At 42.0% G+C, this 14,609-nt stretch overlaps 2 protein-coding genes across 2 annotated transcripts; both read left to right on the forward strand.

Annotated features, from left to right (window-relative positions):
- The first annotated feature begins 958 nt into the window (after positions 1-958).
- LOC115119036 (zinc finger protein 665-like) lies at positions 959-6,747 on the forward strand. The gene is made up of 4 exons (XM_065003727.1): positions 959-1,275; positions 1,645-1,802; positions 3,744-3,816; positions 3,931-6,747. The coding sequence occupies exons 1-4, from the start codon at positions 1,050-1,052 to the stop codon at positions 5,709-5,711; spliced, it is 2,238 nt and encodes a 745-aa protein (XP_064859799.1). The 5' UTR covers positions 959-1,049; the 3' UTR covers positions 5,712-6,747.
- Positions 6,748-6,827: 80 nt separating this feature from the next.
- Positions 6,828-13,436, forward strand: LOC115116329 (zinc finger protein 135-like). Its single transcript, XM_065003728.1, has 4 exons — positions 6,828-7,170; positions 9,749-9,918; positions 10,272-10,344; positions 10,477-13,436. The coding sequence occupies exons 1-4, from the start codon at positions 6,948-6,950 to the stop codon at positions 11,433-11,435; spliced, it is 1,425 nt and encodes a 474-aa protein (XP_064859800.1). The 5' UTR covers positions 6,828-6,947; the 3' UTR covers positions 11,436-13,436.
- The last annotated feature ends 1,173 nt before the right edge of the window (positions 13,437-14,609 follow it).

Consider the following 14,609-nt stretch of genomic DNA (forward strand, 5'->3'; position numbering starts at 1 on the left):
ATTGCAGTCAGGTCAAGACCCTGGTGAGGATGATGAGCTTCCCTGAGACGGTCTCTGACCGTTTGTGCAGAAACTCTTCCGTTGTGCAAACCCACAGTTTCATCAGCTGTCCGGGTGACTGGTCACAGACAATCCCGCTGGTGAAGAAACTAGATGTGGAGGTCCTGGGCTGGTGTGCTTACACATGGTCTGCGGTTGTGAGGCTTGTTGGATGTACTGCCAAGTTCTCTAAAATAACGTGGAAGGCAGCTTATGGTAGAGAAATGAACATTAAATTATCTGACAACAGCTCTGGTGGACATTCCTACAGTCAGCCTGCCAATTGCACACTCCCTCAACTTGAGACATCTGCGGCATTGTGTTGGAACAAAACATTTTAGAGTGGCCTTTTATTGTCCTCAGCACAAGATGCACCTGTGTAATAACCACGCTGTTTAATCTACTTTTTTTGATATACCACACCTGTCAAGTGGATGGATTATCTTGACAGGGGAGAAATGCTCACAAACAGGAATGTAAAACAAATGTGTGCACAGTTTTAGAGGAATAAGCACTTTGGAAAAGCTGGACCATTTCTGGAGTCTTTTTCAGCTCATGAAACACTACATGCTACGTTTATATTTTTCATTATAAATTATGGAATTGAGATTTTTCTGATGTAAATCCGTTTTTTTCTTATTTTGTATACAACACAAATATTGCGGGAAAATGGAGGCCGATGAAGGTCGTCACTAGTTACCACAGCTGCAAAGTCATACATCCCGCCTATTTCTACAATTTATTCTAAAATTGTATTTTAATCCTAATATTAACTACACTGCTAACCTTAAATAAAGTCCAAAAAGCAAATTTCGTTTTTAAAATTCTTTACGATATAACCAATTATGACTTTGTGGCGGTGGTAACTAGTGACCACCGCACATAAACGAGTACTTACGGTACGTCACCAGCGCCACCTCGTCAGCTGTCCGGAACGAAACTGCTAACACCAACTCAATTGTTCCGCAAGTAGTTAATTTCCTAGTTCACTCCTGTAAACTCCTGTAGCCATGTCTTTCGAACTCGCCTTTCGTAGTCGTGTTGCCTCCATTATGGAAACTTTGACAGCAACAGCCTTGCAAGACATCTGTCAACTTATGGGAGAAACCTATGCTGCTCTTCGAGTGGAAATGGTGCATGAACAAAATCAAAGTTCGAGGACAAAATTGCAGGCGATGGAGAATGGGACAGGGGTGGAGAATCCAGCGAACTGCATGGAGCGCATTCATAAACTCAGTGAGATTAAATATCTAACGATAATTATACCTATATGCTAATTGTCTATAGGAAGTGGGGATAGATATACAATAGCTAGCTATGTCGCCTAGTTAGCTAGCAGTCGCCTATTTATGAAAGTCCGAGAGCGCTATTATTCATGACGTCGCCTGATCCTTCAGCGCTACAGTAGGCCTATTGCTGTGCTCCTAATGTAATTTTTTTTTAGCTTTAGTGAAGGTGCTTTACAAATACAATATATTTATCCGATAAATATCTACCATCATGGTTGGTGATTGCATATTTCCACTACATGTTTTTGAAGTTTCAGTCTCGTATAACCAACATTTTCAGATTCTCAAGCTTTATTTGTGTTCGTTTCCCCACCAGGTTTGAGAAACTTCCCAGTTGTCGAGCAAATCCTCAATGAACAAGAGGCCAATGGTCTTTGGCTAGAAGGTGATCCTACTGTGGAAGACGAAGGTCCACCCTCACTGGTGCCAGAAGGAGAAGAGCCAGCACAGCCTCTTAGTCAGACAACAGACATGGTGAGTTGAGTTTGCTGATTTTGTAAAGGTAGAGGCAGGTCACTGCCAAAATAAAAGACGTGAAAATATTGTCCTAATAGGGTGTTGGGCCACCAGAACACCTCCAATGCGCCTTGGAATATATTCTACAAGTGTCTGGAACTCTACTGGAGGGATGCAACATTTATCCAAGAGAAATGACATAATTTGATGTATTTGTTGATAGTGGTGGAAAATGCTGTCTCGGGTGCCGCTCCAGAATCACGCGTAAGTGTTCAATTGGGTCTAGATCTGGTGACAGAGACAAATACTTTAACCCCCCCTCCTTTTAGACCCCTCTTTCAAGATCCCTGAGTTCTTCTAGCCATGGTAGCCTAACTAATGGGCAACTGGGCATATTTATACATTCCCTAAACATGATGGGATGTCAATAGGGCCTAAAATGAACTTTTTGGTCCACCAGCCACTGTAAGGTAGATTTAAATATCTACCAGCCACTCAGATTTTTTTTACCAGCCAACATATTCTCTTTAAAATTACACCAACAAAAACCAAGACAGTAGATGAGCATGCTTTGTAATGTTTGAAACAAATGTATTACTAGTAAGAAGTAAAGTGGTGTATTGTTTTCATTTCATACGACCTGAATCTTTTATCCAAAATATCAATGAGATGAGACAAATGTTTTCACCTTGCCCTTTAAGGGTGTGAGGTTACCGTGATAATGCTACTTGAGTCATGTTTGTGCCTGTGAGTGAGTCTGACTAGTAGCAGCTGTCTTTTCCCTAGGAAGTTGAAATGCAAACATTGAAAAAAAATAACCTACCTTGTGGAATAAAATGTAAATATCCAAGAAACAATGTCTCACTGAAGCAGACTTTAGTTTAAAGTAAATTAGACCAACTTGTATGCCTTACTTTCATTGTGCGCACAGCCCCCAGCCAGGCAGTGTTGCAGCGCAAGGTGGGATATGTTATATACTGTAGGATTCGTAGTTACTTGACTTTGAGTCATTTATACTTGCTTGTATCAACTATTTTCCTTTAGTAATTTATAACTGTGCAAATCCTTTGACATTTTGACAACTCGGATGACATTTTCTGTAGGCTGCCGCAATGACCCATTGGAACCCAAACTTGGCATGAACATTTAGCTTACAAGACGTTTTAAATGTAAGGTCTGGTAGATGATTCAGTCAGTGCCATTAGTGATGATATGACAAGGCACTGGCTGGTTTGTGGGTCTGGGATGAGGGCTGTGTGTGTGGCAAAGCACTGCCGTTTGGCGTGCAGCACGTTGGCAGTGCTTGCTGTGACTCGTAGTGCAGCGCATCGCGGGCTGTATGGAAGCGTGCCAAAATGACTTGACAACCCAATGTGCCACGGACCGGATTTGGCACGAGATATAGATATAGGAGAGAATGCAGATTAAATAAGTATTTTTAAGCCTTGAGACATGGATTGTGTATGTGTGTCTTTCAGAGGGTGAATGGGCAAGACAAAAGATTTAAGTGCTTTTGAACGGGGTATGGTAGTAGGTGCTGGGCGCACCGGTATGTGTCAAGAACTGCAAAACTGCTGGGTTTTTCAGTTTCCCGTGTGTGTCAAGAATGGTCTACCACCCAAAGGACATCCAGCCAACTTGACACATTGGAAGCATTGAAGTCAGCATGGGCCAGCATCCCCGTGGAACGCTTTCCACACAATCTAGAGTCTATTACCCGACAAATCAGGCTGTTCTGAGGGCGAAAGGGGGTACAACTCAATATTAGGAAGGTGTTCTTAATGTCTTGTACACTCGGTGCATTCCATGATGTGTTCAACATATTCCATTATTTTGGTGTTATTCCCCCTGTAATGTTTTCTATTGATTTTTTTTATTATTTTTTTATTAAAATGACTGATGTTAGTGTTATCATTTTATTCATGATTACTAGTTTAATTAAAGGCTGTCTTTTGGAAGGGGGTGGAGACATGGCCTGCGCCACCGGTCATCAAACAGGAGGAAATGGATGACTACGACATGGAGTCTCAAGGTCAGTTTCATCTTTTACTCTAATCTATGTTCAATACAAAAGCACAGACTAGCTCAACTACACTAACTTGTAACAATTATAGTCACTGTGTGTTGTTGTTGACTTCCTCTTCAGCGTACGACAAGTGGATTCCAGTGACACACTGGGCCAATCAGAATATCACAGGAGAAAGTGACGAGCAAGAGAGAAGTCAATCATCTGGGGGATCCAAAGAACTTGTACTTGACGACTTCAAGACGGAACCGAGTCCGTTGCTGGTGTCAGCTGAGGATGCTGCTCCACCCATAAAGAAGAAATATGATAAAAGGTACACCTGTGAAATATGTGGAAAGACTGAGAACAAGAAAGCCAGAATGACGAGTCACATGCGAAAGCACACAGGGTTGCCCTTTAACTGCGATATCTGTGGCGAGAAATTCCAGTGTCAGAAATTATTGACCAGACACAAGCGCTTCAATCACTACACAGGGATCATCTACAGTTGCTCTGTGTGCGGAAAAACGTTCATGCAGGTCACATCTCGCGACACGCATGAGCGTGGTCACACTGGAAAAAACTATTGGTGCTCAGACTGTGGCGAGACATTCAAGGAGCGCCAGGAACGCGACACACATGAGTGTATTGTTTACAAGGGAGACCGGCCCTTCAGCTGCTCCGAGTGCAACAAGGACTTTGAAAGGCAGTACCATCTCAAAAAACACCAGCTGGAAAAACACTCTCAAACGGTGGAGCAGACTGTCGAACCAGAACCTGAGTCCAAGGACATTGAGGACCAACAGAGTCAGTTTGAGCCTGAGAGTTCTGAGGCACCCACACATTTCACCTGTGACATATGTGGAATGACTATTATGAATAAAGGCAACATCAACAGACACATGTTAACACACACAAAGAAGCCCTTTAGTTGCGATATCTGTGGTGAGAATTTTAAGCGCAAAGCCCAATTCACCCGACATCAGGGCAAACACGCGAAAGTTGAGAAAGTAGAAAAACCCTACAGTTGCACTGTGTGCGGAATGATGTTTGTGTATTCTAAAATGCGCAACAACCATGAGCGCAAACATATTGGAGAAGACTATTGTTGTTCAGACTGTGGCAAGAAGTTCAAGGAACGTCAGGAGCACGAGTGCATTGTTTACAAAGGAGACCAGCCCGTCAGATGCTCCGAGTGCAATGAGGATTTTGAAAGGCAGTACCATCTCAAACAACACCAGCTGGAAAAACACCCTCTATTAGTGGACCAGACAGTCGACCCAGAACCTGAGTCCAAGGACATTGAGGACCAACAGAGTCAGTTGTTTGAGTTAGCGGAGAGTTCTGAGACTGAGGCATCCACGCGTTTCACCTGTGACAAATGTGGTATGATTATTATGAATAAAGGCAACATTAGCAGACACATGTTAATACACACAAAGAAGCCCTTTAGTTGTAATGTCTGTGGTGAGAATTTTAAGCGCCACACCTGTTTAGCCAAACATCAAGGAAAACACAAGAGTGTTGAGGAGAAAATAGAACCATACAGTTGCTCTATGTGTGGAATGAGGTTTGTATTTCCTAAAATGCGTGACAACCATGAATGCAAACACATTGGAGAAGACTTCTGGTGCTCAGGATGTGACAAGACGTTCAAGGAGCGAGGGGATCGCGATGAGCACAAGTGCACTGTTTACAAGCGAGACCGACCCTTCAGATGCTCAGAGTGCAATGAGGACTTTGAAAGGCAGTACCATCTCAAAAGACACCGGCTGGAAAAACACCCTCTAATGGTGGACCAGACACGTCCCGGTCATGATACTGCGACGGTAGTACAGGGAGCACAGCCTTCAAATGACAATGACCCTAAGGCCGACATGAGTACGTTAGGTGGAAAAGTTCCACTAACAAACTCGGGTTAAGTTGACACAAGTGAAATGGCTTCAACTGAATTAAGTTGTTTTGTTCAGTACAAAAAGGATAGACATGGATTTGAATGAAGGGGTGACGGATAGCGTTGGAAATAGTGTGTAGAACAGTGATGGGACTGGGATTCAACCCCACACAGGCAGGATATCGCATCTCCGACCTTTACTGCACAACTAACTTCAGGCACCTGGATAATGTTTTACAGCCATCTTTAATGCTCATGTTGGGCCTAGATTCGATCTGGACTGTTACAGCGTGCTTCACGTTTTAAATTACGTTTCCGATTGAGCCAAAATATGCAGCATTTAACGTGAATAGACTGTGATTCCCAAACCACCCCCTCACCCCTACCAACTCACTCGGAGGGCCCTCTGTTGTCACGTGTTGCTGTCAACTCCCGAGGGTGACTTCCAAAGAGAGGCGAGGGGATCAATAAACTGTCTACTTCGGGACACATTCTTGGGTATACTGATGATTTGTCTGGACTTATGGTTTGTTTATATAGCAGGTTAGGAGAACTAACGCAGCCGGTTAGGATAATTAACGTAGTAGGTTAAGAAAAGGGTTAGAGTTAGGCTTAACTAAAATGCCACAGTTGTCAACAAATAGATGGAGCTGTAGGTCTACTCCGTCTAGCCACAACCATCAGCTATGTCAGGGGTTCCCAGACCCCCCCCCCTTACAACATTGTGGAACATCCTGTGCCCCACTTCTATTTTCTAAGTATATTTCTCTGTTCACACTTCCCTTGATGGCTGGGAGAATTTTGCAGGTTTAAAGCTCATTTTTCTTATTCTATACATTTAGCCAAATCAGTGTGTTAATGCGATATTTGAGTGACTCAAACATTACAACAATCTATGGCCTAAAAACGTCTTGACAGAAAGGGTTGTATTAGAGTTGTTAATCAAAATGGAATTGAGAAATATTTGTGACTCAGTGGTTTCAGTAACAGCATTTATTTTTTAAAGGTTTGTCAACTCGATATGTTCTTGTTTATTGAGAGGAATAAAAATGTGTAAAAACCTGTATCGTTTGGTTTTATTTTGCATGTACAATACAAATACTGGATATGCTTGTCAAATCGAGGAGGCAGATAAACGAGTGTTTATGGTATATCACCGGTGCAACCTCGTCAGTTGTCCGGAACCAAACGTCTATCAGCAATTCAAACACTCCAACAGTAACTTAACACTGCAAATTTAGCGTGGTTAGTGAGTTTTGTAGCCATGTCTTTCGAACTCGCTTTTGGTTCTCGTGTTGCCTCCATTATGGAAGCTTTGACAGAAAAAGCCGTGCAAGACATCTGTCAACTTATGGGAGAAACGTATGCTGCTCTTCGAGTGGAAATGTTGCAGGAACAAAATCAAAGTTCGATAAAGTTACAGGCGATTGCAAATAACATCGAGAAGGAGAAGCCAGCGAACTGCATGGAGATAATTCAAAAACCAGGTGAGCTAGCTACGTTGGTTATGCGTATAGGCTGTGTCTGTAGGAAGCTTGCCTACAATTAGCTAGCCATGTCACTTACTCACTTGAAGCCTACAGTAACTAACGTTACACATCTCCCGGTCGAAGAGGATATCTAATAGTCGCATGTCTGGGGGACGCTCAAGCTCCAAGTCTGCACAGTAACGTTAACTAGCCTCAACGATTCCGGGAGACTTCTCTCGTCTCTAACATGTATCGTTAGGCTCACTTTTTGTTAACAGTCCCATCACAAGTCAGATGGTTGAATAAACTTTATTTTACAAGTTGCCTGCAGATTTTTGTCCTTATGTTGGAGGTAATCTGAGACACTACACTGGTCTGTTTTTTTGTCTTTCTGGTTCGTATTTTCAATGCAAACACAATTCGCACGCCACTTGCATAATATGTCAACAATGGCCGAGTTTAACCGAAGCACCGACCAAACATTGTCCCACGCAATAACCTGGTAAATTTCACAAACGCACCCAGTTGATTAAGAAGGAATCCGCTTTGGTTGACCATGTTCGGCTATTGTTTACATATTGTGTATCACGTGAAATGCGTCAGGAGAAAATACAAGCAACAGAACCTACTAGTGCAGCAGAAAGTCGGGTTAACACTTTCCACCGCTAAAAGGACTATGCAAAATTGCATTGTATTCACAATTCTGGCTTGTAAAGAATTGCTTCTTTTTTTACAGCAACTTATTTCTGACTAATGTCCATGGAGTAACCTTGGTAACAGTCTGTTGCCGGTAGCGTTAGTAGGCGGATTACTATGTTATCACCTCTTTAGTAAAACGTAGCTATAGCAAATGCAACCTAGTCCTCAGAAAAACATAGTTACGCCATCCTGCCATGAGTAATGATTGCATGTGTCCACTACAGTGCCTTGCGAAAGTATTCGGCCCCCTTGAACTTTGCGACTTTTTGCCACATTTCAGGCTTCAAACATAAAGATATAAAACTGTATTTTTTTGTGAAGAATCAACAACAAGTGGGACACAATCATGAAGTGGAACGACATTTATTGGATATTTCAAACTTTTTTAACAAATCAAAATCTGAAAAATTGGGCGTGCAAAATTATTCAGCCCCTTTACTTTCAGTGCAGCAAACTCTCTCCAGAAGTTCAGTGAGGATCTCTGAATGATCCAATGTTGACCTAAATGACTAATGATGATAAATACAATCCACCTGTGTGTAATCAAGTCTCCGTATAAATGCACCTGCACTGTGATAGTCTCAGAGGTCCGTTAAAAGCGCAGAGAGCATCACGAAGAACAAGGAACACACCAGGCAGGTCCGAGATACTGTTGTGAAGAAGTTTAAAGCCGGATTTGGATACAAAAACATTTCCCAAGCTTTAAACATCCCAAGGAGCACTGTGCAAGCGATAATATTGAAATGGAAGGAGTATCAGACCACTGCAAATCTACCAAGACCTGGCCGTCCCTCTAAACTTTCAGCTCATACAAGGAGAAGACTGATCAGAGATGCAGCCAAGAGGCCCATGATCACTCTGGATGAACTGCAGAGATCTACAGCTGAGGTGGGAGACTCTGTCCATAGGACAACAATCAGTCGTATATTGCACAAATCTGGCCTTTATGGAAGAGTGGCAAGAAGAAAGCCATTTCTTAAAGATATCCATAAAAAGTGTTGTTTAAAGTTTGCCACAAGCCACCTGGGAGACACACCAAACATGTGGAAGAAGGTGCTCTGGTCAGATGAAACCAAAATTGAACTTTTTGGCAACAATGCAAAATGTTATGTTTGGCGTAAAAGCAACACAGCTCATCACCCTGAACACACCATCCCCGCTGTCAAACATGGTGGTGGCAGCATCATGGTTTGGGCCTGGCAGCATCATGGTTTGGGAAGATGGTTAAAATTGATGGGAAGATGGATGGAGCCAAATACAGGACCATTCTGGAAGGAAACCTGATGGAGATTTATCTTCCAACAAGACAATGATCCAAAACATAAAGCAAAATCTATAATGGAATGGTTCAAAAATAAACATATCCAGGTGTTAGAATGGCCAAGTCAAAGTCCAGACCTGAATCCAATCGAGAATCTGTGGAAAGAACTGAAAACTGCTGTTCACAAATGCTCTCCATCCAACCTCACTGAGCTCGAGCTGTTTTGCAGGGAGGAATGGGAAAAAATGTCAGTCTCTCGGTGTGCAAAACTGATAGAGACATACCCCAAGCGACTTACAGCTGTAATCGCAGCAAAAGGTGGCGCTACAAAGTATTAACTTAAGGGGGCTGAATAATTTTGCATGCCCAATTTTTCCGTTTTTGATTTGTTAAAAAAGTTTGAAATATCCAATAAATGTCGTTCCACTTCATGATTGTGTCCCACTTGTTGTTGATTCTTCACAAAAAAATACAGTTTTATATCTTTATGTTTGAAGCCTGAAATGTGGCAAAAGGTTACAAAGTTCAAGGGGGCCGAATACTTTCGCAAGGCACTGTATGTTTGGGAAATCTGAGCCTCGATATCTCAGTTTTGTGTTGAACAATTTTTTTTGAAAATCTGTACTTGTATGTTAGCTTCCCCAACAGTTTTGAGAGACTTCCCAGTCGTGGAGCAAATCCTCAATGAACAAGAGGCCAGTGGTCTTTGGCTAGAAGGTCACCTTACTGTTGAAGACGAAGGTCCACCGTCACTGGTACCAGAGGAAGAACAGCCATCACAGGCTTTTGGTCAGATGACAGACATGGTGAGTTTAGCTTGTGGTTTGGCTGTCGATTTTAGATATGTCTCAGAGCTGCACTGACTACTCCCAGCCATATGTCATTGAAAACCATGCAAAGTTTCAAGTCCTGTGTAGCAGGCCTGTAACTGCAAGTAAGGCTTTGAATGACACCTAGGCAAGCTCTATACTGTCTAGGCTACAGATGATAATATGTTTAGGGCTCCTTAAACATAAATGCCCTTCTGAAAACATTTGTGTAAAATATATTCCATAATTTGTGTCATTCCCCCTGTTTTTGTAATTTAAATAAATGCAAGTGCTGGTGTAATTGTTGCTGTATGATCAGTTTAATAACAGCATTGCTTGTCTTTTGGAAGGGGGTGGAGACATGGCCTGCACCACCTGTCATAAAACAGGAGGAAATGGATGATGACGACATGGAGTCTCAAGGTCAATTGATGCTATTATTTTAATATGTTTAATAGAAAAATCCCAACTCTGCAGCATGAGTTATTCTTAGCTTCTGTATTTGTCACTGAGAAATATCCCTGTGAAATGTATTGTTGGTGACTTCCTTTTCAGGTTATGGCAAGGATATTCCAGACACTCACAAGGCCAACCAGAATATCACCGGAGAAAGTGATGAGGAAGAGAGAAGTCAAGCCTCTGGGGGATCCAGAGAACTTGGACTCGATGACTTCAAGAGAGAACAGATTCCGTTGCTGGTGTCAGCTGAGGATGCTCCGGCACCCACGAAGAAGAAATGCAATAAAAGGTACAGCTGTGAAATATGTGGAAAGACCGAGAGAAAAAAACGCAGAATGACAAGTCACATGATAACACACACAGGGCTGCCCTTTAGCTGCGATATCTGTGGTGAGAAATTCATGTTTCAGAATTACTTGAACAGACACCAGCGATTCAAACACACAGTGAAAACCTACAGTTGCTCTGTGTGCGAAAAAACCTTCCGGCAGGCCACATCTCGCGACAGGCATGAGCGTGGTCACGCTGGAAAAAACTATTGGTGCTCCAACTGTGGTGAGATGTTCAGGGAGCGCGGGGATCGTGACGCGCACGAGTGCATTGATTACAAAGGAGAACGTCCCTTCAGCTGTTCCGAGTGCAGTGAAGCCTTTCAAAGGCAGTACCATCTCAAAAGACACCAGCTGGAAAAACACCCTCTAATGGTGGAGCAGACTGTCGACCCAGAAAATAGAGTTGAGGAGAAAAGCGAAAAACCCTGCAGTTGCTGTGTGTGTGGAATGATGTTTGTATATCCTAAATCGCGGGACACCCATGAACGTAAACACATTGGAGAAGACTACTGGTGCTCAGGATGTGGCAAGACGTTCAAAGAACGCCAGGGTCGCGATACGCACGAGTGCATTGTTTACAAGGTAGACCGGCCCTTCAGATGCTCCGAGTGCAATGAGGACTTTGAAAGACAGTACCTTCTCAAAAGACACCAGCTCGAAAAACACCCTCTAATGGTGGACCAGCCACATCCCAGTCATGATACATTGTTTTGTATGGTTTAAAAAAAAGAATGACCATGCCCAGACCTAACTGCTCACAGCCCCTGCCTCAAACTCCACCATTTTGTCTCTCTCCATTGTTCAACATTTATTTACATTGTAATACTTCTGACAGCACACTTTCTAACTCTGCCTGTAACCTTTGGATTTTATTGCATTCCCAGAAGGTATGGATTGTCAATTTAAATATTATTCATTACTACATTTCGCTAACATTAGATAGTTATTCTAGAGATTCTTACCCTTGCCTTGATTCGGCATTCCAGATCATCATGGTATTTGTAGTTTATGATACACATTAGCAACTAATTAGCATTTCATTTAGGGGGGGGGGGGTGAATATATTGATACACCACCTTGTCCTAGAGAGATTTACACCTATCAAAACGTCACAGGGTAAGCCTACACAAAACACAGCCCATATTTTAAGTGTTTCTAAAATCCCCAATGGGAAAACTGAATGGTGGAAAAAACGATTGGATTCATTTCTGTTTGACCGCTGGGTATTATGACATACTGTGGCACTCAGTTCTTGGTTCCAATAGTTAATTTAGTTTTTTTAAAGAGTTTGTCAGTTGGATAGGCTCTCTGAAAAGTTTTGAATAGCTTACCTATCATATGAATATCCTTTTTTGACTCCAATAGGATTCCCTCAAGATGTTCTGATGTCCAAAAAGATTTCAAATATAAATGTCTTGATATTAAACTTTTAAGTTGCATGTATTTGAAAATCTCTACATTGGTCAGTCCAGTTTTTTTCCCCCCATGGACTGTCTCAATACACCGCATCCGGCGACCTTCCACATCTGCAGTGGAAGGTGGCCGAGCTACAGCAGTGTAGGTCAGACCACGAGACATCCCGAAAATTAGTTTATCAGGAAAACGGCTGTAGCGTACAAAAGGTTTGGCCTGGGGAAAGATGAGACTCTACCGAACACGATGGTGGTCTACATTTACTCTGACCCCACCCCGTCCATTTTGGCTACAAACTAATATGACTCCATGGTGGAAAGGGGAGATTCTTACCAATTGGTTTCTTGGACCAATCAGAACAGTTGTTTGCGTTCTAGAAATAATCTGCAAGGCCTCAAATCCAAACTCATTAGAGAGTACACTTTTTTGTTGGCGTGGCGTTTGGGTAGCCAGGCAAAGGGATCGATAAACCCATCAATTTAGAACACACTTGTGACTTGAATGATGCAATTCATGTTCCACTTAAATAATAAAACGAGCATGAAATTCAAAACAAATCCCCCTGTTTTACAAGATATAAACATCCGTAACAGTTACACATTTTCATTTGGGAAGTATTATATATTTTACATGTCATGTCTCAATCTGCCATAAATGCACATAGCCTGTAATCAGGCACCCGCCATTATTTTGTGTGAAATTGCACCAATTCAATAACTCTGTGCCTTATGTGATTTCACTTTGCTCTGAAGCTGCCAGTGTTGCTGTAATGGAGGATCTAATTAATTAGCAGGTTAGAAAGACTAATGTAGCAGGTTAGGAGAATGAGGTTATGGTTAGGAAAAGGGAGTTAGGTTTAGCTTATCCATCTAGCCACAACCATCAGCTTTGCAAACAAACCGTAAGTCCCGACAAACCATCCAGGGGAGTCTGAGGGGAGGACGGCTCATAATAGAATGTAATTTGCTACTATTCCACTCCAGCCATTACCACAAGCCCATCCTCCACAATTAAGGTGCCACCAACCACCTGTATAACTCAATTGATTTTAGGGTGTATTGTGTTACCTGCAATTGTGTGTTGTTTTGAATATTGTATTGCTTTAGCAACATTGGATTTTCCCTTTTCATGTATATAAACTTTTTTTATTTTTATCTGGACAGCAAGGGTTGTGGAAGAACAGTTGATCAAAAGGAAGGAAATTAGATTTTTCTTGACTCATCAGGGGTTTCAGTAACAGTATTTTTTTTTTAAGGTTTGTCAACCCAATATGTTGCTTTCTGAGAGGAATAAAGATTTTTTTCAACCTTTCGTTTAATTTTATTATTTTGCATGTATAACACAAATATTCAAAGTTGGTGAAATTAAGGAGGCAGATAAGTGTTTACGGTATATCACCGGGGCAACCTCGTCAGCTGTCCGGAACCAAACGGCCACCAGCAATTCAAATGTTCCACCACAGACAAGGGTTTCGTTTTAATTTATAACAGATTTGGCTCCAAGGTCATTTCATTCTAGCACACTAGCTAACATTTACCAAGTTAATTAGTCATGTCTGTCGAACTCGCTTTGCTTTCGTGTTGCGACTATTTTAGAAACGTTGATAGAAAAACCCTTGCAAGACATTTGTCAATTTATGGGAGAAACTTGTGCTGTAGAAATGTTGCATGAACAAAACCAAAGCTCGAAAGTCACAGGTGATGGAGAATATCATCGGGAAGGAGAAGCCAGCGAACTGCTAAATTAGGTATTATGCGTATATGTTATTTGCCTGTGCAGGAAGCTCGGATACAATTACTTCCCCGCCTGTCGCCGAGCTAGTGGACTTCGATCCAGGTGACTTTTGTCGTCATATCTCTCGGAGAGGATGGCTAGCTAGCAGTCGAGTGTCTGACGGACGAGGGTCCCGGCTCCAATTCTGGCTTGTCGTTAGCGGACTAAACTCCACTCCATGGTGAAAAATTAACTTCCACCCACTGGAATTTAATTCCTCATCATGTCTTCTCTACTTTTGGTGGCCTTAACTTCATGTTGTTTTGCAATTATAATATTGACAAAGTTCCAGTGAAACTTTCTGCTTTTCATCGGCAGGTTCTTGTGATGGTCCTTAATTTATAAACATAATTTTTCTCCACACAGATATTATATATGGAATAATCGGGATATATTGTATAAAAATACCTCTCTGTTTTTAGAATATTGGTTCAGAAATAATATCCTATTGGTGAGCCAACTGGTAAATGCAGAGGGTCTTTTACTCAGTTATAAAGAATTCTTATCACTTTACAAGGTCCCTGTAACACCTAAAGATTTTGCAATTGTTTTAGATGCCATTCCCTCAGGTGTTGCTATGTTATCCAGGAACGTGTCAAGACCTGACCCTCAGAGCCTACCTTCTATTGACCCTGTTGACTCATCAGTATATATTAAACAGTGTTATCATTACACAGGTGACTCTTGTGCTGGGGACAATAAAAGGTCACA

This window comes from Oncorhynchus nerka, linkage group LG18 (assembly GCF_034236695.1).
Source record: "Oncorhynchus nerka isolate Pitt River linkage group LG18, Oner_Uvic_2.0, whole genome shotgun sequence".
NCBI classification, from domain to species: Eukaryota; Metazoa; Chordata; class Actinopteri; order Salmoniformes; family Salmonidae; genus Oncorhynchus; species Oncorhynchus nerka.